At 40.7% G+C, this 26107-nt stretch overlaps 2 protein-coding genes across 4 annotated transcripts; both read left to right on the forward strand.

Moving 5' to 3' along the window:
- Positions 1 to 1309: 1309 nt before the first annotated feature.
- On the forward strand, positions 1310 to 6902 carry LOC110978439 (tetratricopeptide repeat protein 9C-like). 3 transcript variants are annotated; one of them, XM_022233445.2, is made up of 4 exons: positions 1310 to 1409; positions 4928 to 5349; positions 5856 to 6057; positions 6323 to 6902. In XM_022233445.2, exons 2-4 carry the CDS (start codon positions 4992 to 4994, stop codon positions 6432 to 6434), a joined length of 672 nt encoding a protein of 223 aa, XP_022089137.2. In that variant the 5' UTR covers positions 1310 to 1409; positions 4928 to 4991; the 3' UTR covers positions 6435 to 6902. The 3 variants fall into 3 exon arrangements, with proteins under 3 accessions (XP_022089137.2, XP_022089135.2, XP_022089138.2); XM_022233443.2 differs by lacking the exon at positions 1310 to 1409 and adding an exon at positions 1846 to 2141; XM_022233446.2 differs by lacking the exon at positions 1310 to 1409 and adding an exon at positions 1853 to 2141 and having other exon boundaries at positions 5856 to 6038.
- Positions 6903 to 11988: 5086 nt separating this feature from the next.
- LOC147795672 (sprouty-related, EVH1 domain-containing protein 1-like) lies at positions 11989 to 24530 on the forward strand. The gene is made up of 3 exons (XM_087131065.1): positions 11989 to 12390; positions 19056 to 19221; positions 24225 to 24530. Exons 1-3 carry the CDS (start codon positions 12368 to 12370, stop codon positions 24513 to 24515), a joined length of 480 nt encoding a protein of 159 aa, XP_086987191.1. The 5' UTR covers positions 11989 to 12367; the 3' UTR covers positions 24516 to 24530.
- Positions 24531 to 26107: the final 1577 nt, after the last annotated feature.

The raw sequence follows: 26107 nt of genomic DNA on the forward strand, positions 1-26107 counted from the left end.
GCTATTTCGCCCAGGCGGATTAGTATTTCGCCGGGCGAAATACTAATCCGCCCGGGCAAAATGGCAGGCCCAATTTTTTTCAGTTATGTTCTATATACGCCTCCGTAGTTTTGCTGTGAAGCAAATGCATTATGCATCAAAACGATTTTCACGTAAAGAAGGTGTATGCGGCTACGGCTGTGCTCCTCAAAACAGACGTAGCCACTTCCTGTGGCTAAAATCACACAAGAGTGTTAAATAGTTTTGAGCCGCAGCCAAATAATTCAGACACTTAAGCCATAGCCATATATGTTCGACGCCATATGGTTGCACTACACCAATACGCGCCCATAGAAACAGAGCAAAAACGGACCGAAATAGCGCCGCCTGTTGACTCTCGTGAAGAGGTTGGCCTCCAATTTTTTTACTGGAAATTCAAGATTATGGCCAGAAGATTACCTTCCGTTTCAATTTCATGGGGGTTAGCCACAAAGATCGTTTTTTATTCACCTTTCGAGGAAGATACCCCAAAACAGCAGTAAAACAAGGTGCTCATTTCTAAATGTAGCCTCCCGCCTCTATCCAAAATAGGCCCGTAATTTGGGGCTTTTTGTGAAAGAAATACCCCAAACTGGAAACCACCAGTCCAAATTCGGGATTTATAGAAATATTTCTATGATGCCTCCTGATCATGGCATGTCTTATTGTAAAAACCCTGTAGGATCACAAAATATTAATGAGCTTGCGCGCAGAAATCCAACCATTTGGTGGAATATACCCTTTAATATCACCTCGGGGCCCGTTTAGCAGTAAAAGTGGATCAAAGCGAAGAAAATCTATCCGAAATAGAGAAACCAATTCTGAAAACTGAATACACTTTCCTATTTTTCTGAAGAAGGATAATACAGCTTGTCTGTTGCCACAGAATGCGGCAGTGTTTTGTGCGCAATGGCAATCTTATTCTGTAAACAAACGGAGAAATCAAACATCTTCTGCAAAACTGCGGGACTCAGAAAAGAAAAACTACCAGAAAGAGGATGAGCAGACGGAATTGTTGATTGAACCTTTCTAATTTCTGTTTCCCCGGCGTCCTGGGGGCAGTTTTTTGGAAGAAAAAATGTGGGGATTTCATGCCCTCTTCTAGTTATTATAGGACAGAATAGTCAATAAGCCCCTCCAAGAGACACGGTGAACATTCCTCTGATCTTTGGCTATAAGCGTTAATGTTTTGACAGCTTCTATAGACAGAACTGTTCATTTTAACCGCCCGTAAATAAAAAGCGCTAAAAAAGAACAGGGCGCCCGCTTTTGGTCTGTTGCTATAGACGCCGCCATCTTGTCTTTACAGGTTGCACTACACCATGTAGTCGCCTTAAAAAACAGTGCAAAATCGGACCATAATAGCACCGCTTGTTGACTCTTGTGAAGAGGTTGGCCTCTGTTTTTTTTTAATGGAAATTCAAGATTATGGCCAGAAGATCACTTTTCGTTTCAATTTCATGGGGGTTTGCCTTTCGAGGAAGATACCCCAAAACAGCAGTAAAACTAAGTGCTCATATCAGCCGCCCGCTTCTATCCAGGCCCGCAATTTGGGGCATTTTGTTAAAGAAATACCCCGAACTGGAAACTATCAGTCCAAAAATCGGGATTTATAGGAATATTTTTTGATGCCTCCTGATTATGGCATGTCCTATAGTAAAAAAAATCACACAAAATATTAATGAGCTCGCGCGCAGAAATACGGGTGAAATGCACCCATATATTTTAGCTTTGGAAGAACAATGGAGGGCGCTATGTACATTTTGTGGTGAGGGCTAGGGCCGGCCGGCCATGCATGCGCCAGCGCAGTTGCTTTTGGATGGCCTGCTGCGCTCGCGCCGATCGCGTAAGTTGCTGGAACCGTTGATTTCCTACTCGACCGCATTATTATTTTGCTTCTCGCCTGTCGCGCGTACAGCGTACACGTGAGGATTAACGACTAGGAAAAACCTAGCCCACAGATGTCATACTTAGTCGGTCTAAAAATATTTGTCCATATAACTGTAAATCAGTAGGACGATTTTGACGTAAATTGTGGCATGCTTATATAGCCTTGGCCCAGGGGCACGGCATCAATGCAAGTGGTGGGCTAGTAGTATTTGTGAGACCATCAGCATGATCAGGTAGGCTGGAGGTAGGCCTAAAAAGATATTTAGGAACTGCCAAAAGTGGGGATGAATGGTTCTGGGTCTCAGTTCAGTCATGGAGGGGTGTATGTTTTATTCCTCCATTTTTCATTTCACATTATTTTCCACATATTATTACTGTATAGAAACAGTTTCACAAAGTGTATCTAGAAATGTGGATGGGGCCCCCAAGAAGCAGTGCTTGTTGAGTGGGGGTCCCCAGTTACGAATTAACAAACTTCCACAATTAAATACAGCACATGTACATGATCATGTAGCCTTGCCCGCTGCAACCCTGTGAGAAAGAAATTAATCATTACTTAAATAGTTAATCAGTAATTTACTTTTATATTTGTGTTTAAATTCTGAGAGACTAGATTCACACCTCAAGGAAAAATCAATGGAACTCCATAACTTGGGACCTGCATGTTTCACAGTAGATGTAGTGAGCTTAGTTCGTGCTAACTAGCGATGAAATTCATCACTTTGCCTCGTAAAATGGTGATGAAACTCTTCATTTCTTAAAAACATTGAGCAAATTGATTGCAGTAGCTGAGAGTTATCGAGTTGAAACATTAAACTTTAAAGAGCCCAACTGGAAAGAGTAGATGTCCGTGATTTTTAGAGTATTACAATTGTAAAAAAAGAAGATTACTTTACTTACAAGAGTTAACATTATTAATTATACATAAGGCCTTTTTCTGTAATTGTAAAATGTTATTAACCCTAACCCCCTAGGGTGTATGTGATATCGTATTGAAATTGGAGGATTTGAGACTGTAAGGGTTAATATGACCGACACCACTATTGCCCCATGCAAGAATTCCATATGAAATGTATGGTAATATAAGGGTGTTGTGTAAAACCATTAATACATCATGGGGAAAGAACCATTTCAGTTTAGAGATCTTACCTATACTTCTCGATATAAATAGTGGCACTGTGATTAACATGCTGCTTCCATGTAAGACCATCAACAATGTATACACCCAAAAATTTGATACAATTCTACATCCACACTGATAACAGGAAGTTCCTGATAATGCCTGTCACTAAAAAACATGAAACTTTTTCCATTCCTTGGTTAACGGTATCGAAAAGCACATTTATATCAAGGTGGCTGTAAAACAGATTACTATCACCAGCAAATAAAATGAAAGATAGTTTATTATAAGATGCATCAGAAAATACATACATTGAAAATAATAAAGGTCCTAAAATGGAACCCTGTGGTATGCCATAGAATATACATGTATTACAAGGAAGAGATTGGGTACAAGAAACAGATACAAATTGCTGACGGTTAGACAGGTAGCTTCTGAACCATTCCAAGGCCACTCCTTTGATTGGCTACCAGGAACAGATACAAATTGCTGACGGTTAGACAGGTAGCTTCTGAACCATTCCAAGGCCACTCCTCTGATTGGGTACCAGGAACAGATACAAATTGCTGACGGTTAGACAGGTAGCTTCTGAACCATTCCAAGGCCACTCCTCTGAGTGGGTACCAGGAACAGATACAAATTGCTGGCGGTTAGACAGGTAGCTTCTGAACCATTCCAAGGCCACTCCTCTGAGTGGGTACCAGGAACAGATACAAATTGCTGACGGTTAGACAGGTAGCTTCTGAACCATTCCAAGGCCACTCCTCTGATTGGGTAGCAGGAACAGATACAAATTGCTGATGGTTAGACAGGTAGCCTCTGAACCATTCCAAGGCCGCTCCTCTGATTCCACAATACTCCAGTTTAAACAAAAGTATGTCCTGATCAACTGTGTCAAAGGCCTTGGAGAGGTCCAGAAAAATACCAATTGTTGCTGAAGAATCATCTAAATCAGTAGATATTTTATCAATAATTTGAATAATAGCATGTGTAGTTGAATGATCTGCATGAAATCCATTCTGGTCATTAGATAATCTAAGAACTGCATAGTGTGTTTGTAAACAGCTCATTTGATGATTTTAGAAAATGAAGTAAGTACAGAAATTGGTCGGGAATTTTTGACAAAAGTGGGATCACCGGTTTTAAAAATCAGGGTGATCCTAGCAATCTCCATGCCATCAGGTACTACGCCAGTAGAGATAGAAGTATTTATGACAAAGCAAAGAGATTGCACGGATCACCTGTTTAATCAATGAGCTATTAATCAGATCAAAACCTGCACTCGTTTTGTTAGGTAAATTACTGACAATATCAAGAACTTCAATTTCTGTGACAGGAGAGAGGAATAGGGAATTGGGGTTAAAATTATTGGAGTCAATAGCATTTGAGAGTTTTGGCCGATAGTGGTAAAATAATTATTGACATGATTTGCAATAAATTCTGCTGTGTTAAAAGAGGTGATTTGTAGAGTCCTAGTTAGTCGAACTATGATGACATTCATGGTCGTGATAGCCATGTTTGTTAATCGGGTTGTTGTGACTTTGTTAGTGTTGGCGCCATACCAGTGAGCACTAATAGACGGACCTCAAGATGGAAAAACATGCAAAACAGCAGCAGGCCCCATGACCATGATATGCATGTACTCATGGAGGCTAGCCATAAATGATGTGCTCAACATTATACAACAAATTGCCTTAAGCAGTTGTCTGAGTAGTCCAGCCATGTCTAAATGTTAAAAAAGGTCATTCGTAGAGTCCAAGTTACTCGGACTTTGCGAGCAATGGACTTTGTCCAGTCATGCCAGTTGATACACACTCCATATTTTATGCCTCAGCTTAATTTATTTGTTCAAATTCAAAGATTTGTACAGGTAATGACTATTATTATAAAATTCTGCAGAACCCAAGAGGACCAGTGAGTGGATGGACCTGATCATAGACCAAATCTGTGAGTGAGAATAGAGATGGCATCATCCTCGTCGTCTGCAACCTCGCAGGAGGTCTTATCCCAGGAGGCATTGCTCGTAGCCCTGTCGGATCGCGTCACCAAAGCTGAGGAGTACAAAGCCAAGGGCAATGCACTGTACAATGCCAAGGACATTCGTGGGGCCATTGGGAAGTACCACCGGGCCTTGCTTTTCATCCGGGGCCTAGACGCGACCCTCCAGAACAACAGTTTGCAGTACCAACTGGGGCTGGGTTTTGGAGGGGTTCTGGAAGGACTCTGTGGAGCAGGAGGGGCCCCCAGCCTGACCAGCCTGCCAGAAGAGATGCAGAAAAAGGTGTCTACCATCGAGGAAGGGTGCCTCAACAATTTAGCAGGTAATGATTTCCATTCAGTGCCTGTTGGTCAGAAACAGCTGTGAAATCCTTCAAAATCCTTCACAATGCAGAAATCATTGGTACATTCTTTGGAGTTCAGCTTCCAAGAGATGCCAAGTCCCCTGTTAAGTATTAATGGCTCGGGTATCTCCCCTATACTACAATATTGGTCAAACTTTCCCAGTGAACATGCCAAGGATTTAAGAGAGGAACAGGTGAACCAAACCATTCACACACTTATATTACGGGTTAGGTTAGATTGGTCAATTACTGTGCTGTCAGTCAATAGTGCAGCATCTGTCAATCCCTTTGCTGTCAGCCGAGCTCTTTTACTTACCAATGGACTGTTTGTTAGGGAAGATTGTTCGGAAAAACGGAAATGAAGTATATGATTTCCTTCAGGATCCACTGATGGCCAAGATATCAACAGACCGACTGATCCCACCCATCACTGTACCTACAGTTTAAGTATTCTCCATGTCCTGAATCCCTTCCTTTTTACCCAGCCTGCATTCTCCTCCAGGAGGAGCCAAACTACAAGAGGGTAGTCTCATACTGTGACAGGGTACTAGCCTCCAGCCCAGAGAATCCCAAAGCCCTGTATCGCAAGGGCTGTTCCCTCTACCACCTGAGCTGCTACGAGGAAGCATACGACTGCCTGAAAAAAGCACAACATATCTCAAAATCTGGTATGCAACATGCGTTGAGGTTTGTATGTAAGGAAACATTGTAGAGGAGTGCAGTGTTGGAAGATTGAAAAGAATGGGAATGTAAGTCACATCTGAATTGAGATGAAAACATCAACTGAAAACTGGTTGAAGAAGAGCTGGTTTTTAGCTGCCTAATGCCAACTTAAAACAAACATTTCTGGGGAGAAATGGTCTTTAAGATGAATGTAGTAGTATTTGGTCACGATATTGTGATTCTCCAGCATTTGCCTTCCCTAGCATTGTGAATTTGTTTCCCCTTACAGATGGAAATATTCGAAAGTACCTGACCATGACCAAGGACAAAATGGCAGACATCGACAACGCACAGCGGTCCATGTATCAGGGAATGTTCGACAAATCATCAACGCAATCTGATGGCTGATTCAATTGAGTTTCTTGTTGAGTGGGATGCTCGCTTACAAAACAAAATCCAAATGACTCTCTGTACAAAGTTATTTAGCGGGATGTAGCATTATGGCTATTTTGTGGGAGATGTTTCATGTCCAGTATGCAGAAATTATGATAAAATGTTCAACGGGAGCTCAAATTGTACGAGTAGAAAGACAAGCCACGCTTTACGCTTTAGACATGCTTAGGACAAGTAGAGAAAGAGGGTTGGAAATGATGTGAAGAGCACATCTCTTTCTCCTGTTTTTCTGAATAAAAAAAAACTGTTTTGAGAAAGTGCTGCATATGTGAATAATTTGTCTATGTGTGGGCATTGCATCTTTTTCCACCAAGTATGTTGCTTGTCTTCATGTTTTTTGTAATTATTATTACTTATCAAATGTACATGCATTCAGTACATTAAAAGTTTTACAAAATGACTTTTACCCAGGAAAATATTGTGTGCAACTTTTTTCTCCAATTCCAGTGGTTGAAAACTATTGTGGATCCCTTTTTGTCTAATAACATGTACTATGAAAGTGCTTTTTAAGAATTTATTTGTTTTTTGATCGTCCATTTGTTTCTGACAAATTAAGATGCTTTTGTGATCTCTCCTCGGGAAGATGCTATTTTTATGAGGTTTGGGGGTTCCAATGATGAACCCTAAATGTACTCTTTAAATTTTTTTGCAGAAAATGTTGCTCTCTAGCTTTTCGCAATTGTGGTGAAAAAAAAAACATTTAAGACTGCAATTTTTCAGATTTCGGGCTTTTTGTGCGTATAACAGCTGAGGTTTTTTCCCGGAATGACAGCAGGCTGATTCTCAGATCATTAACATAAACGCATTGCTCTTAAAAGTGGCAACATAAAAACAGCAGCAATTTTTTTTTCTAAATACACAAGAACTGAAGATTATATATCTTTTACTAACAAACTTAGAAAAAAAATTATCTTGTAAAACCGAAGTTGAAAAAAAATATCCTTCAAAAAACGAATTTGGGGAAAAAATGTACGTCCCTTTTGAAAATATATTCTTGATGGCACTACAAGGCTTTCATAGTATCGAACGTCGATTGCTTAATAGAAATTGCAGCGTCGTTGTCAGTTCCGAAGTTTATTTTTGTCTAAATGTGTGCTGTAGTTTACGTGTCATTTCTTGCTCGTAGCAGAAGCTCCTTTTCTTGGATTTGCCCGTAAATGTCACCAATTATTTTTTAAACGTTGTACCAGTATCCCGTTCTTAGAATGTGAATTGATTTTGTAGAACACGAATGTGTCTATTCTGAAGATCGCCCCGAGCACTAATTATGTCCACAAAGAATTTAGACTCTTAGATCCTTACCCGTTAATACGCTCTAGAAATTATGATGGTTCGCACGTAAGACACGCTGTGGACACATCTTGGACATCTCAGAAGATGCAAGGGTAAATAACGCCTCTCACGGCGGTACTCTGTGCAACAAACGTCCTTGTCAGTGGCGTGGGAGGGGGATGCAAGGGCCCCTGCTTGAGGCCTGTACACCCCCCCCCAAAAAATAGAGGAGGAAAAAGTCTGGCAAAAGTCCGCATTGGTTAGTGTTTCTACTGTAATCGAATACATGTACATTGAATGCCCTCTCCAGAAAATGAGGGCCCCAAGGTCCCAGAACATATACCCCATTTACGCCATTGCTTGCAGTGCATCAAAATGGCAGGACTCATTGGTATCGGATGAGATGCCTGAAGGGCCGAGAGCTTTTTCCAGAAGTGTCTATTTATCTCGTCCTCCAGTGTTACACGTTCCCAACCAACTGCCCCACAAAAATGTTCGAATTTATTTGAAACCTGATTCGTATTTGCGAAAAGATGGTTAACATTACGGAAAGGAACAAATCGGGCAATGGTTTCACTATATAGCGCCCTCTGTCAGTCGTCGGAGACGAGAGGAGTGCCGCTGTCAAAGTTGTCGTAGAGGTCGAAGAGCGTTGTCAATGTCGTGTCGTTGACATATCGTTATGTAGCAATAGCCCCCTTCACCCTCGGCAGGGCACAACACATACATGTATATGGTGTCAAACAGATGTATCAGGAGTGGATCCAGGATTTTCCCAAGGGGGAAATCATACATGTTACCCCCACGATTTACAAGTTTGGTGGAGTAGAGTTCGGCCGCCTATGGCTAAGAAAATAAGGGAAACTGTTCTGTGCAAGCAAGGTTCAAGAATAACTGGTCGATATTAGCCTTTTAAATTTGCCGGGGGGGTCAGGATTATTCTACGAAGATTGTTGCAGTGAATTAGATTTTTAAAGAAGGGAGGGGTGAGATTTATTATCAGCATCAACAGAGCCAATCCCCACTCTGTTATTACTGTTTTATTTTATACAGCTTCATGGACGAGCTGTCTGTTTGCTGACGTATTTAAGCAGTTTTTCCAGGGGGTGGGCATGACCGAAAGTAGCAAATGCCCCGCTAGCGCGTTGCACGAAGCACGCACTTACGGCATGGGGTCTGGGGCACTTTTGGATTCTGGGCGCTTGGTGGTGTAATTTTAGGCAGTATGGTCACTCTCTTTTTCTTTCCCCTCTCTATTTTTGTTCTTAAAAAAAATGGGGGGGGGGAGGGGTGTCGCGCGCCCCCCACGCCCCCTGGATCAGCTCCTGTGTATGTCTGTGTGTGTATGTGAGGGTTAACGATTTCAAGAGGATGGTCCAACTGTGCGATTATTTGGAGTCCCTCCGAACAAATACATGTATTAAAAAAAAAAGACCTATCGACATGGTTATTCAAGTTATCCCGTGTTATTCTTTTTTTTCCCTATTACTTCTGCAATGCAATGATCGATCGAACTAGGCTTAATTGAACAAACACCCCCAAAACCTCATAGTCCGGATTTCCTCTCTGAGAAGACAGTGACAAATGAAACCGAAAACAGATACGATAACTTTACGATTGTTTTTAAAATGAGTTGCTTGGAATACTTATAACTACTGGACAGCAAAAGAAACTTGCCACTTCTGTCAAAGGCCACACATAGAAATGCATAGAAATAAACAATTTTTGTACAATAAGCTGCAATACTCCTTACTAATCACATGCCCAAGGCAAGTGATTATCTTTATAACTAAGAAGAAATTGACATGCACAGCAACTTGGTTACTGAATCAAAAGTCACACAAAAAAGCACTCTCCACCAAACAAAAATGACCCATAAATGGACAACATTTTAAACAACCAATGACAAAGTGAACACCTGTTGTGTCAAAATGATGCGCATGAGTGGTTTCTGTACAGGGATGCCATCCTTACTGACTATGCATACATTATTGAAAAGTAATGATTGTGACTTCTTTATTTCGTCCTGTGACATTGATTTCTGTTACAATCTGTGACTTTTGATTCAGTAACCAAGGTGCTGTGTATGTCAATTTCTTCTTTGTTATAAAGATAATCACTTGCTTTTGGGCATGTGATTAGTAAGGGGGTATTGCAGCATACCTGTGTACAAAAATTGTTTATTTCTATGGAGTGAATTTTCATGTGTGGCCTTTGACAGAAGTGGCAAGTTTCTTTTGCGGTCAAGTGTATTTTCTCAAAGCTCAAACAACAGAAGTCATAACCCATACACAGTGAAATTATGAGTCATGAATCCCGCGAGAACCTTTGCAAGAGAGCTTGCGGAAAGAGTCGCCATGACGTCTGTCAATCTTTCACAATCACGGTGTACACCCTTATCGAAACCAAATAATTTGTGGGATGTCATGTATAACGTCATTACCGGTTTAGTTTTCCCGAAAACAAAGCGACCCCCACTGCACGTAGTTACACTTCTGCGGTTATTCACTACACCACGTGTTACCGTCATCGAATTAAACTTTGTCTTGCCGAGAAATAAAACAGTGGGTACTTTGAGTTAACTGAGACTGAAATTATTGTGTTGTTTCAAAGATAAGTCTTTAATTGTATACTAAGAAAAATTGTTTTAAAAAACTCTTAACGTGTTTGATTATATTTATTTAGAAATTTTAGTGCTACTTTTAAAATTCAAGGAAATGCTAGTGCCAATTTCCGGAATTTTGGCAGAATTTCAGGCGTGAAATATTTTAATACTTCCACAAATTGCCTACTTGAATTCTGCAGGGAGAGGGATGAACTGCTATAAATTTTGTGTTTTGAGGGATCCACTCCTAAACCTTGTGGGAAATTTCAGACTGCAAAGAAAAAATAAACATGGCTGGATCTGTTGCACTATAACAACCAAAGTTCGTTGTTGCTTTTACTGCCAACTAAGTGGAATGGTAATATGAAATCCACGTGTCCGATAATAAATAATGACAGTCATTCATATTCATCGCCATGCTGTGTTATGCAGAGTCGGATGTCTACCGCTGTACGGTTTTTGTACAGCCACAGAGCTACGGACGGCATTTTGCAAGCAGACTGCCAGTGCATTGCTATGCCGCGACGCATCAAATTGATTTCGGAAGTGACGTCACGAGGACTGGAATCATTCATAAAAATATTACAAGCGCACGCACTGCGCCACTCCTGTGGTCCAGCCTGACCGATCGAAATGGGGTCTTGTTTGTTCCGAATGGTCCAGTCGTATAAGTTTGTAATTAAGTCAGAGTTAATGATTTGTAAGTTGTGAAGTGAAATTCTTGCATTGAACAGGAGAATAAAATAAATTAGCTGATAAAAAGACATGAATTGAAAATGAGGTGACTTTTAACAGAGCCGATTAAAAAAGCCAACGTCAATTATGGTTATTACAGTTAGTATAATTCTTTAGAAAACGGGGTGTATCGACGTACCATGAATAACGAGGTGCCCCACGGAAAGTATGTTCGATGTCCCTGTGCCAAAGTTGCTTTTGCTAATTGTCATGCCCGTTTCTGCATGTGGTGTTTTCATTAGCCCTTATTTTCTGGGCTAAATCAGCCTGGTGTATTTGCGGGTTTGAAAGTAATCCCTAAATATTTCTATGAAATCGAGAATCAGTAAGATCAAGCGAACAGATGGACTCATTAGTAGACTCAAAATATAACTTAAACGGCGTGGTTAGGTTTCCTCAGTCTACACATGGGGTAGACCTGATTTGTTGCTTTCGACATTAACACTGCACTTGTACTCCTATGTGTACATGTACGTTTACATCTGCAATACACTGCGTACTGGTGCTGCTAGTAACCGGGCCTACGTTACACCGAGTGTACATGTACATGTAGATTTACATGTACATGTACTGTATGCTCGGTGCAACCTATGCCAACCTACGGCAAGCTAGGCTAGACAGAGTACAAAAATACTGTCTATATGGTACACAACATATAAATAGGTGCAGTGTTTAGTTTGGCTCAACCCCTGAGTCGACCCCGAGGCGTTGGGGTCAAAGCAAACATCCACTCTTTTTTTCTCCCCTTCAATTTCCCAACAGTGATTTGACTGCGCTGGCTGATCGTTCATGTAGATATGTGTACTGAACTAGGCCGGTGAATCGAATCGGAAAGCCGATATTCTACAAGGCCACAAAGAGGAAATGATTTGCATATGAAAAAGGTGACATTGGAAGGGACTCGTTAAGGAAGTTGATCCGCTAGTTAATGAACCTACTGTCAAAAAGTGGTCCAAATTGACTTGTGAAATGAGTTTTGTTGACTTCCAGGACGTTTTGATCGGAAAGGAAAACAGTGAAAAGTGATAAATTCAGGTGTGACGTTTGGTGGGAAGTGGATGTTGGAACTACTTTATTACTCCGCAACATCCTCTGCGTGCGTGATGAGGAGATCATTTCCTCATGTGTGAATCACCCCGCTTATCCATGCATGGAGTTGATGATAATGTCGGGGCACGAAAATCATGGCTGTAGTCCCCCGAACTCGAGAAAAATGTCCCAAATAACTCGACATGATCGGAATAAGTAGCGTGGAGGATAACGAGGAAGATGGAGGAGAAACGTGTAGACGAGTGAGTATTCGGTGTGGATACAGAACTTGGAGAATTAGACCTTAAAACCATGTCGAAAGTAGGGGGTCAGTCGTGGGTCCAGAATGTGGCAGGAAAGTAACATAAGTTGGTGCATACGGGTTACAGTGTGCTTACCGTACCTGCATGACCAGTGATGACAGTCAGACAGTGCTCACATGGATGGAAACCTGAGGCATGTGCCCCCAATGTTGAATGGCGGTATCAGTTTTAACACTGCTTACATGGCCTACAGACTTGAATATTACTCATCATAAAAAAATGAGATTCAAGAGTACAGAATTTAAGACTTTAATATTGGGGTTGTCATTAAGAGTCATGATCATGATGGTATTTCCGAAGGCCTAAACAGTTTCAGTTCGGATCAGTCATGTCAGTCATATGTCATTGTACATGCTGTGTGTATTAGGAATGGGGGAAAAAGTTGGGTTGAAATATGTATATAAAACCAGAGTGTTAACTTGTCAGTCTTTGCACGGAGAGAATTTGACACTGTCCTGGGTGTTGATTAAATTATAATCCATGTGCATGCTTGCAGGACATTCAAGATCAGATGGAATGAGTAGTAGGCCTAAAAATGTATTCAAAATGCAATGCACATGTACAACGTAAGCGAACGTCAGCACGTCTTTTGAATAAGATGCACACATACCGTACAGAGCAGTGGCACATGTTTATTTACAGTCATACTGATAGGCAGCTGATTATTTGAATATGTTTAAAATGAATGTTTTCGTAATATTTGAGTAAGGCTGTCCGATTTCGTATGCATGTCTTTCAATGGCTGTCTTGATGGATATGAATAAGTTCAGCTAAATTAAAAAGTCATTCCCTTAATTCAGTCAGCGTAAAGTGAGTTGACTGCTTTGGAGCAGCTGCAGCGGGTACCGATAAAATCCATTTTAAAAAGTCACGGCAAAATGAATGTGCAGTGATGCTCGCATGCATTTGCGGGTTTTTTGGGTGTAGAGCAAAATGAAAAAGTCATGTACTGATCATGAATTCAGGTTAATTGCGTATTGGCTTTGTTGATGTATCATTTTAGAAATACAGACGCAGATATATAGCCATACAAAAGCCGTGCAACATTTGGAGTTTTCTATAGTTTTGTACACTTTTGGATGCACCCATCAGGCATAACTTTGTACACGAGTCAGTGCTTTAAAGCTTTGTGAGTTTCAATGACTTTTTGGGTGCATGCTGTCAGTAGGTCTGCTTGGGTTACATACAGTAATACTCACTAACAGATAGTGACCACATAGTAAGTTTCTCTTGGCTAGGCTTGATGAAATCATTGGAACATGTTGGAGCCATTTTCCCTGTTGTGCACATGAGCACATCTGTGTCATGTGTAGACAAAGGCCTAGGCCAAATGGCAAGTTACAAATGCCACCAATATTAGGGCTTAGTCAATTTGAATAATTCACTTTTCGAATATTTGACCTTCAATTTGTTCGAATATTCGAAAATTTGGTCTTACCGACTGGCAGATTGTTGTTGATTATACAAAATCAGTTGTAATAATGCACACAATTGTACATTGTAATCACCAGGAGTAACTCCAGCCATGATTTAGCAAGATTTAAGAGGTGAACAAGATTTCTTGCCTTGTTGAAAACTTCTATTCCCTTTCAATTTTTAATGAATAATTGACTTTTTGAATCATTGCAAGATTTCTGTTGCTTTACATTTGGATCTGCATGAAACAAGCCTCCATAGTGCAATTTTCCTCATTTGAAACAAAAGAAAACTTTCCTTTTCACGATTTTTGCATTCGAATATTCAAGTTTGGAAAATAATATTTGGTTATTCAATAATGATTTAATATTCCGATATTCAGCTCAGCCCTAACCAATGTGTAGAACCAGATTCGATCTGATTCACAGTTTTGATATGCCAAAGAACCCAAATTCTTTTGTACCCTCCACATATCTAGTTTTTGTCGGGTCGTATGTGAAAAATTGACAACATATTAAAGGAGTCCAACATGTACTTTCATTCTTCCCATCTTGATTGATTCAAATGGTTGGCAAGACTGGAAAAACTATAATCTATTCTAAGGTGACATGTTACCAGTGGCACCTTTTGAGACTGATCAAAATACCATGAGCCATAAAGTTTGCAGTTTCTTACACCATCCCTCTTTTTTGTTAAGTGTCGTTCATTAAAAATTAAATATGTAAACGTGACCCCATTGGAGATACATGTACACGTATATGTCAGAAAACACAAATTTAACTCTAACTCGATTTTGTTGAACAGAAACATTTCAGTTTTGTCAGAAAATGTAAATATTCAAGACTCACAGTACACCTTTTAGACAAACTGTGACTTCTGAATGTTAAGCAGTGGCTTGGACAGTATTGCAGGTATTACACTGTGGTATTTGTGATAAAATACTATGATATTCTCTAACACCATGGTATTTTTTGAAACGGGGTATTACATCCTCAAGTAGCAGTGGTGAAAAGCCAACATTCACTGGGACTACCAACAAATATACGTGTACATGTATGATGTAGGCCAGCATGCAGGTTGTTGTCAATGTGGAAAAATCCCCCGAACTGAAGAAGTACAATTATTTATCAGTTCATTTGTCTTCAAATAAATATTATTTAATAAGTAGCAAAGATTAGATTTGCTAACATTTGAGGCAAGAATTCCAACACAGTCTTCCATCACAGGAAGCAATGAAGTTTATGAAGTGGAAATGACTGAGCAAGTACTTGGGTTATAACACACACCCCTGTAAAACATTGTTTGGGACTTCCAGTCAGAAGCTACACCAAAATGGACAATTTGACGCTCTTCCTTTATTTTATAACGGTTCTGCAAGCATTCCAGGCACATTAGCCAGAAAACGACGGTAAGGAAATTCCACATTGAGTTTGCTGGTATTTTGATATGGATCATCAGTTGGTATTGTTCAGTATTGGAAAACAAACCACCACTGTTCAGTCATACCGTAGTGCTGTCCAAACTGGCTCCACACCTCTACATGTGGCACACTGAACCTTGATGACCAGATGACAGATGGAATTCCATACCTGGACATTACTCTACACCTCGTGCACAAACCGTGTGAGACTGCTCTGAAAAAAATGTGCTTTTAAAGTACATGTAAAGGCTTCAATATTTCTCTGCTATTAAATATTAACTTTTTTGATACCGGGGTACATTGAACATATACTGGTATGTCATTGCTGTCTGATATGTCACTGCAGGGAAAAATAAGTGACGACCATATGTGGAATTATTCCAGTGTAGTATAAGCCAGGGTAATGGAACCCAACTTTCCCCATACCTCAAGATTTGACCTTCTGCCCAATGGAAGTTTAAAGCACTAGTTACATGTAACAAGGGAGTCAGGAGTTATGTGACTTGCCCAACTCCACACTGGAGCCAAAATTGACAGCATTGTTTTACAGGGTAATTTCCTCAGTATAATACACAAACGTCCCTCGTGGCACATTTCCCAATTTCTGAATAATTAGAAACCCAGGGATCATTGAACCTTTCATGTACGGTACATGTTCATGAAGCACTCTGCAATACTTTCAGTCCTTAAGAATTAACTTTTTAACGTAGTTTAATTAAATAATTCCAGTTGGTCAATTTAGAAATCTGTTTGTCTTCCTATGACAACATCTGGAAACCAGTTGATAATTATGGGATTTCATACATTTACTAGTAACAAAAACAAGGCGCGTATTCTTGCTGAGAACCCCCCTGAAAACCCTCCACCCCCCAAAAAAATTCTTCACTCTGCAGTAAAATAATAGCTTACTCTTTTGACTTGTACTATCATATCAAGGGAATTGAAGCCCCGTGTAAGCTACAACAGCTGGCTGCTACACATACCTTCTTTAGGTCTGTAAAATCTTCAGAACTCCTGGTGGATCTGGAAAGACCTGTTAATCCTTTTACAGGGCTTTCAGAATTCAGTCAGATATGCAGTCAACTTTTTATTCTCAGTGACCTTGTGTCCGATATTTAGTCACAACTGACCGAAACTGGTGAGGATATTTGGTGCAGTTCCTCCTCACCCATGTAACCCAAATCACTGACAAGGTTGACTGACCAATGTTACAACAGCCTGTGTTCATGCGGACATGTGCATTGCTTCTAATGTATCTTGACATAATGAGGGATGGTTGATCTTGTTTGGCAGACTTAGCTGTGATGGAGCATGTTGTATGACTTGATCTTGCCACTCAATTCCAGCTGGCAGCTGCGATTAAAAAAAAAAAGAACAAAAACAAACAACACCACACTACAAGTAGACTCCTTACTGTTATAGAATTCAACCAATCTTCAAAAAATACAGTGCGTATCAAATTGAAAAAACAATCGCTTTGTTGGTTACATCGTTAGGCAATGGCATTCATATGTATACTTGTACATGAAACAATTGTAATGACTTGAGTTGGGCAGTTTTGAGTTGGCCAAAGCTGTCAAAAGTATTTTGGGCTCTTGGGAGAGTGGAGGGCAGTGTTCCATCAGATTCTTGTTATTTTTGAGGGTTTTTTGGTGAAACTGCCCTGTTCACTGGCGCCCTGCCTGGCACTGTGTGTTTTCAATGCAAAGGAAAAAAAGGTGGTCTGCAACCAGTTGTTGCCGTCAATGTTATGACTAGACGAGCGGCCCTAGGCCCAGCACATTATTATGTTAAACAGCACTTTCCTTACCTCAGTGTCGGGAGGGAGGGAGGGAGAAATAATTTCTTCAGTGGGGAGTTTTTCCGGCTTCATGCGGAGCTGATTAAGGCCATGGATGTGTTAATTTTGGGAATGTGCTAATGATTGATCTCCTGTCAGACCCACAGCAAAATGGCGATACCATCTTGCATTGCTTTAATTGCTTGCGGCAAACACAGCCGGTGGGTGAGCAGTTTTGTACCCACCTTACGATGTCTGTTCTTCTGAATTTATGAACGAGGATACCGGAAATAACATCCCATACTTCTCTCTATTTAGCGGGGATGGTAGTGTTGTGCCGTTGCCAGCAGTCAGCTGTGAAGGTTACATCATTTACATGACAAGTCAGACTCAACAACCAAGTGCTCCTTTCCCCCAAAGTGTATTTCCAAGCCAGTCATATTGTTTACAGCAGATCGTTTATTAAGTAAATAATAACTACAAGCTGGGGAGTAGGGGTTTAGAGTTGCAAAGTATGGCTGGAAAAGTTTTTGCAGCTGAGAATTAACATTCGAGTATGAAGGCTTTTAAGCCTTGTTGTACAGTGTACATCACAGCAGGCTCATCATCAATACAGAAGGCATCTTTGTACTAATTCTTGGAAAATTTGAAATCAAGTCAAGAGAACTTTCGTTCAAGCTGAAGATAATTTTTTTCTTTTTTGACAAACCGATTGACTACATGTAGTTGTTTTCATGTTTGGAGCAGACCACTTTAAGTGAAACAACATGTTGGAGTTTAATTCAACGATTGAAAGGCTGCAGTTTCAAAGGGTAGTGCTGATTGGACTAGTTACACTTTGCAGTTGTAAGTGGAAGATCTCTGCATGTTGCATGCATTGTATTGGAGTAGTAAGACAAGTACTGTACATACATGTACTTTGTAGCACAAACATTGATAATTTTAGCCGATAGTTCTAGTGAAACAGGTGACCCTTGCCCAACAAAACTTTCGCTGTAATTGCTCTGAGGGGATAATATTTGAAAGACTGCTATGAATCATGCCGGCATTGCTAAAAACACAAGCCGGAAAAGAAAGATTAGGTGAATGACGCACTATAGTAGATCGAAAGTTCATGTGGAATAATGAAAGTATTTCTTAGGTCATTTAAGTTGAAGTGTTGATGATGTAGCATTACTTTTGTTGTGTCTTAACAAACTCGTACACTTGCCAAGCTACATGCACATATAGGCATTTTGGTAGCTATGCCGTAAGTGCCCAGGGAAACCTTTCCTCAGTAAGGGTAAATATGTGCTCACAGACGGGCACCTCAAAGCTCTATTATTTTGTGCGTGTCCTAGCACTGTAACGTTAATTTTGGAAAAAAAAACCTCTGTGATCATAAAACAAGACGGGGGACTTTCTGAGCTTTATGTAGTTAATATACTGTACTAGAGAATGTTTCCTCATTACAGAAGTACAACTCCTTCCCTAATTTCCCTCAGTATTGTATTTACTTCCTCAATGTCAATAATAAATGCACACTACATTGTACATGTACATCAAGTTAATGCATGAGCATTTAGCAAGTCTCAGTTGAATTTTGGTAGTTGAAGGGTTTTAGTTTTCCCGACTGTTTCTTTTTTTTCTTGTTTTGTTGTTTAAAAGTCTAGTTCAACACTCCCAATTGCTTGTTAAAGGGTTACATTGACAAGAGCGAGATGTAAGGATCAGCTTCCTCTCAACGTGGGAAACTTGATGCAAATATAAGTCTTTGATTTGACACCTGATGCGATTGTGCTACAGCTGCAGTTGCGAACCCACATCATATCTTGTTTATACACTACACTGTGCAAACCCTTCGTGGATCCATGGAAGCAAACAAACCTCAGAGGGTCACTCTCATTCAGTTCCATGAATACGGTCAGTTGCTGACATCCGGTATTTCCGTTGTTCAGAAGGTGATATTTCATTTTGATTTGCATTTTTTCCCCCCTTTCTTTCCTGCAGAGATTCCTGTCTCATACGCGTTAAAGCCCAAGTGATGACGCGTACTGAGGAGGGGTGGGGGCCTCTTGGCAATGGGGGCTATGGCATTGTAGGAATCTACAGGCTGAGCCCCGAGACCAAAAAGGTGGAATACATGATAGTGGGCACCAACTCAGCCAGGGATACGGTAAGTAACACAAGCCTTCTCCTTCCGCCCCCCCCCCAGCACAATCCCTGTTCTGTATGCTGGTTTTTCCAAACCTCGTCTGACTCGGTCTCCAATACCGAAAGTGTTTCTAGTCTTGTCAGCTTCAAAGAAGCAGAGATGGTGCTGCCTCACTTTCCCTTAAGACCGATCTCAGTCTGACCTTTCTTTTTTTCTCACACTAATGAAGATCATGAACATTATAGCTGAAATCATTGATGATGAGTTGGCTGGCCACCCCTGCACTTTCTTACTGCTTACAACGTGAAAGAATTATCCAATTTTATTCCCACCCGTGACCTTAGTATGAGGCCACTTCTTTGCCATGGCAACTTATTATTGTCTATCAGAATCTTTGTACTTGCAATCAGGCTCATTTATACCCAAAGCGGAGAAATCCGTGGAATGTTACTTTGGCAAACATAATGGCCATACATCACAGTCACTTGCTCACTGCAAATGCATTGCTACATGATATCCAGTTCAGTTTTCCATAGCGCTCCCAGTACCACAGTGTCTTGCCTTCTAGAAATGCCGGACTTCCTGAAGAGTGCCCTTATTTGATAACTTGCCACCCAAAGAGTGGACTTGGTAGATCCCAATTTTGGGTGATTGCAGGCAATTTCACAGTGCGTGGCTACCCAGCGCTCAACTCCGCTCAGCCAGCAACTGGTCACATCTTGGGAATGCTGGAGTTAATTTGGGGACTAAAGTGTTACCCACAGTGTTTGCAATGTAGCCACTAATTGGGCCTATAGGCAATTTTTGTATGGGGGGGTGAGTCAGGGAAAAATTCTGCGCAGAAATTTGATCGTCACACTGGTCCACACAAAGTCAGTTCCTGCCCTAGTCCCCAGTATACACGTGTGTCAATTGATACCAATCTCTTTTTTTTGGCCCTCCAACAAAAACTACACGTACATGAATGTTGATTCAGACTCGGTGAGGCATTAATTCACTAAATTGCACCTCAAAGTTGCCCACTTCCTGTGTGCAGTTGTTTGTTCAAATCATGTGTATCGAAATTTTTACAATCTACCAGTACGGTACATGCAAATAATGTCCTGTATAGAGGGTTTCCATTGTTGTGCACGTCATGACTGAAGATCATTCAGTTCTGGACATGTCAAACCCAGGCATCTGGCTGCTATGTGGGCATGGTTGAAAGTGTGGTGTGCAGGCTTTGAACATTTTTGACCTACACGAATGTCATGCATACGAAATGCAGATGCCTCGCCATTTAGAAAAGGCCGCACGAAGGTGCACCACAAGTAGATACTTCCATTTGGTAATCATTGACTTCCTCCCCAGTGTATATATGCAGCTCTACCTGACCGAAGCTAAATAACTGTGTGGCTGGCATTTTAGATATTGCGGTGCCATAGTCCTCACTGTGCCACTGCACTTGCACATAATACAGCTGAGTTATGGAGCATGGGTACCTGTAGGCATGGGGGAGGGGTGTTTATTAAATTGACATTTTTCCCAAAGTGTTGTTTTTAATGTACGGAACATGTTTGTATAATTTGCAGAAACAGATATATGGGTCTGTGTCCCAAGTTTCTAAACAATGTTTTGTTTCCATCATGAGGTGTACATGTCCCCTACATATTTGTAACTGTACTGAAGTTCTTTATGTGTTGAAGATGATCCAGTATCCATATGCACAGTTGCTCAGGTGATCTTTGAGAAGAATAGTAATTGCAGAAACTCTTTCAAGAATGAAATTGTTATAAAAGTTTTGTGCCGCATGTTGTACATACAGGACATGCACACTGTGAATACAAAGTGTACAGGCTTTGCATGACAAGTGTTGGTCATGCATGTATCTGTGAAGGGCTGATAATGTTTGAATTAAACTTGGTGAAGAACGTCAGAATTGAACTCTGCTCAGTTCCTCTGGGTCATAGTGGCTTGTTGCACTTCAGGCAGATTTGTATTATGTAAATTAAGTTATCTGTATATACAGGTACATGTACATCTGTGTTTAACAGTGTTTGCACATACGTGTAAATGTGCTGGGCACGATTCAACCAGCCATACTGTACTTAGGTGTGATGTACATGTGGGCCTATGGGTTGTGTAGTTTCATTGCATAGCTACATGAAGTCTGAGCTACCGCAGTGCATTAACCTGTCTGCCATCATTATACAGTACACTACTCAAAAAAAGTTCAGCACCTCTTTTATATATGAGATATTTTATTGCTGAAAATGTGCATTTGATGTTTTGAAACATTTTAAACATTTCTTATTCCAATGAGAACACCACCAAGACAAACAAAAAAAGGAAAGAACTAGACCCCACTCGTCGCTCACAGAGCAATTACAAGTTAACAAAAAGTTTTTCCTTAACTTTTTTGAGCAGCGTAGCTGCAGCGTGATTTTTGTTGTGTTGCTGAAAGTGATTAGGCCCGTACATCTTTTTAAACGTAGGATTTGCTCTGCTGTGAGTGTGTGCAGTTTCTCTGCTTCAAGGCAATAGTCGGTGTTGTTGGAATATGTTTTGCGTGTACCACTAGAGGGGTTACTGCTATTGATGTACTCATGCTGGCCGCGTGTGCACAGGACTTGTCACTTAACACTTCTTGGCAACCGTGGCGAAGGAAACCGATACCGAAGCACAATTTTTTGTAATGCCGACTTATGCAAAAGAATTCTTGTGGTTTTATGGAAAAGGGACCGAGAAAAACATGCAGACTTATACGAAATGACGACTTATAAATGCCGACTTAGCAATGAAATTTTCAATGGAAATGCATTGCAGACGATCATTACAGACGATCGGGATAGACGGGTCAAACGGCCGACTTGGACAATATGATGGGTTACTCGATGTCGACTTAGTTGGAGTTTACTTATATGGGTTGGATTTGAGTTTGACAACACGAATTTCAAAACTCTTTATGTGTGTATGTTGGAAAATATTCCTTGAAGCGTTTACACGTTTGTTTGATAACAGTCTGTGCCTCACTTTGCATTCACTGTCCTTTTTGGGGGGGAGGGAGGGATGGAAGTATGAATTGGTTTAACACCATAGGTTCCTGTTAGTAGATTCTGATCAAAAGCAGTGATTGCCTGACTGCCTCTGAATGGGACCTCTTCCTGTCGCCCCCTTCCAGTCAAAAGAAAGCAGTGGTGAGGCAAAGCTTAGGGACATGAATGCCTCCATTGTAATCCAGTTGAAGTGTGGGATGGTTAAAAGGCCCCCAGACCCTGGAAGCCAATACTTGTGGATTATTATTGGCAGTGTGGTAATTCACACAGGAAGAGTCACCCCATTCTGTGGTTCATGGCCCTTTTCATCACCTGGAACAGTTATAATCCCACCTGGTACCCGCATGGGTTATACATGTGCATGTGTACAGTATGTGGCTTTAATAGAACAAGAACGTGTACGGGGTATGTGAATTTAATTAAGGAAATTCTGACATATAATACTGTACTGTATTGCAGTGATGTTAATTGTTATACAGAACATCAAACAATGCATAAATACACAAGTCTCAGATGTACATTCCGTCCATGTACATGTATACCCACCACACATATTTATACACTGATATCCATGCCCGTTACTTACATACTTGGACATGTAGCGCAAGAAGTTCGAATTTAACAAGGCGGGAACTATAAATGACCACTGCACCGGCACTGTAGCACTGGTACATGTAGCTACTGGTACATGAATATTACGTGGCCACCTCAAAGACGTGTTAGGCACTTTGGAATGTTGATCCCACTTCCCATTGGTAGCATTTTGACTATTAGTGTACAATGCATATTCATGCAGAATTGCACATTTGGGTCGACACTTTGATTTGTTGAGCAGCATAGGAAAGTGTACCTACATCAGCGTAAAAACCCAAGCCTATTAAGAGAATGTCATTTTCATGGTGAAATGTACCGGTAAATTGAGAAGTCATGGCTTGAGAAGTACAAACCTACAAACGTACACATTATAAACTGTAGTGCACATACATGTACATTGTTCACATACATCAAATCCTATGGCATGCCAAAAGACTTTGCCTGTTCGTATCCCACTCTGTACATTATCTGTTCTTTGCTTTTTTTTTATTTTACAGTAATCAGATTGCATCAGTCTGCAGAGTTGTTTGGTTAGATCACACAGAAGAAACATGAACAAGTTTTTAGGTTAATCATAACGATTTATAAAGTCAGTGGAATCAAACATGTGAATGCTGCCCATATTCTGTACGTGTATGTACAGTAGTATTATATGCATAAATGTCATGTATGCGAGGCATAAACAATACTGCATTGCTATCTGAGGCAGGTATTCTAGTCAAGGCAACTTAAGTCTTATACATGTACTAGCACAACTTATGTCATCTCTTGTTACTGTTACAATATACATGGACATGATGGAGGATCAATCAATCTGGCTCACACTGGGAGGGGTGTTTTAGGTGGTGACTTAAGACTTGTGGGGGGTGACTGCATCACTTAGCACCTAAAGATACAATATACAGTCCTTTGTTGTGTGTTCTGTATTGTCTTGTCTATGAAAAGGGTAGCACAAAAACTGCTGGTAGACAGTTTTTTTCATTCGTTATGCAGGGAGACATACAGTACATGTACCAAACACAAAAATTGTGAATGGTATAAAATAGATAAGCTGTCATACGTGTAACTCTAAAAATCATGTTTATTTCCATCTGTCAGGGTCAACAGAAAGGATAGAAGCAATTGCAAACTGAAGTAGGAAGATAATTTCAAAACAAAACAGAATCAGTCAGGTTGATGAAAAAGAATTTTGAAAATTTGAAATGACAAAGTTTATATCTTTTTTATGTGGTTAACACTTGTTATTGGGGATCCTTCAGTTGGCTATCAAGACACGAAAAGATGTGAACATTGTTTGTGGGTTTTCGGAAGCATGACCGTTTGTCCTCTTTTTTACTTTATCTAATTCATATTGGCTCTGCATCTAAAATCATCTCTCTTTTCTTTTCTTTACAGAGGCTCATGAATTGTCTTTTACGGCGTGATGTAGAATACAACAAACCGACACCTACCTTCCGACACTGGAGAACGCAAGACTCCAAGTTTGGGCTGACGTTCTCCAATCCCTCCGACGCAAGAGCTTTTGACCGGGGATTTGCCAGAGTTGTACAGGAGCTGGACGATGGTTTGTACACATCCTTTGGGTTTTTAGACATACATTTGTTTTTCTGTGAGTGTAAATGCGCAAATCCTAATGTAGACAATTGCTGGTTATTCAGTACATGCCATTGTCAGCTTTCAATTTGATGAGGTAAAAGGAAACAATTGACATCAGCAGCAGCAAAAAAGCAATTCAGGCGGTGCGAGTTTCAGTGGGCTTTTTGTCTCCAGTCTCTTTCACACAATTTGGATTAATCTCAGTCGTGGCTGTGTGTTGTTGCTGGATTTTGGGTCACTTTAAACAGCTGTTTACGGAATCATGTGGGAAAAGACGACATTTTGATCGTACCCATGCAGGTGACTTAGTCTGTGGCTTGGAATGTGCAGACAAAGCACACTCGAGGTGCTACCGGTCTTATCTGTGCTTCAGTTTGATCATGAACTTGTTTGCTTGGGGGAGGGGGGCAGTAAGAGTTGGAGACAAGATGGCCAGTGACATTGGAACCCTATAACCCGTGGGTGCAGTGACTAATACATGAATACAGAATCAGGTGTGGGTTTACACAGTGACCTATGTAAAAAATGTCACTTCCACTGTGGCCGAGTACCGGTACATGTAAGTGTAATAATGTTTTTAGATGCATCGGTGCTGTCAGTGGCTTTCAGCAGTTTGCAGTAGTTCGCAATTTAACCGGTGTCCATTCGAGGACAGTTTTCATTCATGTACATCCCTAGGCAAGTCAGCAGCAGGAAATAGATGAGAAAAACCTAAATTTTGATTGTAGTACACACCGTGTACTGTACATGTGTAGTGATGTACTGCTACTGTGTACACATATGTGTGCATGTTGTTTTATGCAGAAAATTTGGGTGGGCCAAAATGTGATGTTGTATAGACCTGAACCAGCTTTGCTCCCTTGTACTAGTGTGTGGCTTGTTACTAGTGTGCAGGCATGGCATACATAGTGTGGACCTCTGCACAAAAGAAGTCCACGAAATGCACGGTACAGTGGCGTTGTGTGGGCTCGCACACGTCCGCACAATGTTTTCCCCTCTCTGAAAAAAAGCATCAGAGGGATTTTGGGGTCAAGGTTATCATGGCAAAATGAAAAGGAACAGTCCAGGAAATCATCAAAAATCCAGCTCGAAGGAGTTATCCCAGTGGGAGAAAAAGGAGCATTTCCCCAAGTTCCCTTAACCACAGGAACACAAAGGAATGTCCACACTTTGGATGTAAAGCAGGTATATGTATGTGTGGACAGTTTGTGCCAATGTGCTGTTTACAGACTTCCCAATTTTCAGTTAAGGGACACAGTGGATTCAACCATATCTAGTAGAACTATTTAACATGTTCAGCCTAGCCCTCATTGAAGGATGTTTATCTTGGCGAGAAGAAAAAGATGGATCCTATTGTGTTGATTTGGCCCGGTACAGCCATTTTTACAGGCATGATATTTCTCCTATTTCTGTAGGATTTCATTTTTTTCTCTCCTTCCATTTTCTATCTGTTCTCCCATTTTCAGCATTCTCTACTGTACATGTTACGGGGGGGGTCTGCAGGGAGCCTTTTCCTAGTTATCCTTCAGGGTCAAATATCATGTCTGTTGTAAGAAGTCCTCAAGAGAATCCCCTGAAGTTAAGAATCTGTCACAGTGTTGACTTTTGTGGAGTGCAATAAATGCATGAATATATGCTAATACCATACAAGCACAGGCACTTGTACATGTACAATGTACAAT

The sequence above is a fragment of the Acanthaster planci genome, linkage group LG21 (assembly GCF_054643075.1).
Source record: "Acanthaster planci isolate LZ-2023a linkage group LG21, COTS_SCS, whole genome shotgun sequence".
In the NCBI taxonomy this organism is placed as follows: Eukaryota; Metazoa; Echinodermata; class Asteroidea; order Valvatida; family Acanthasteridae; genus Acanthaster; species Acanthaster planci.

What these genes read in the sequence shown, in the direction of transcription:
- LOC110978439 (XM_022233445.2), top strand. Translation starts at nt 4,992, where the DNA reads ATGGCATCATCCTCGTCGTCTGCAACCTCGCAGGAGGTCTTATCCCAG. An exon ending in GTGCCTCAACAATTTAGCAG is followed by an intron (nt 5,350 to 5,855) that starts GTAATGATTTCC and finishes CTTTTTACCCAG; the next exon opens with CCTGCATTCTCCTCCAGGAG. An exon ending in GGTATGCAACATGCGTTGAG is followed by an intron (nt 6,058 to 6,322) that starts GTTTGTATGTAA and finishes TTCCCCTTACAG; the next exon opens with ATGGAAATATTCGAAAGTAC.
- LOC147795672 (XM_087131065.1), top strand. Translation starts at nt 12,368, where the DNA reads ATGGAGGAGAAACGTGTAGACGA. An exon ending in GAGGAGAAACGTGTAGACGA is followed by an intron (nt 12,391 to 19,055) that starts GTGAGTATTCGG and finishes TCTTTCCTGCAG; the next exon opens with AGATTCCTGTCTCATACGCG. An exon ending in CCAACTCAGCCAGGGATACG is followed by an intron (nt 19,222 to 24,224) that starts GTAAGTAACACA and finishes TTTTCTTTACAG; the next exon opens with AGGCTCATGAATTGTCTTTT.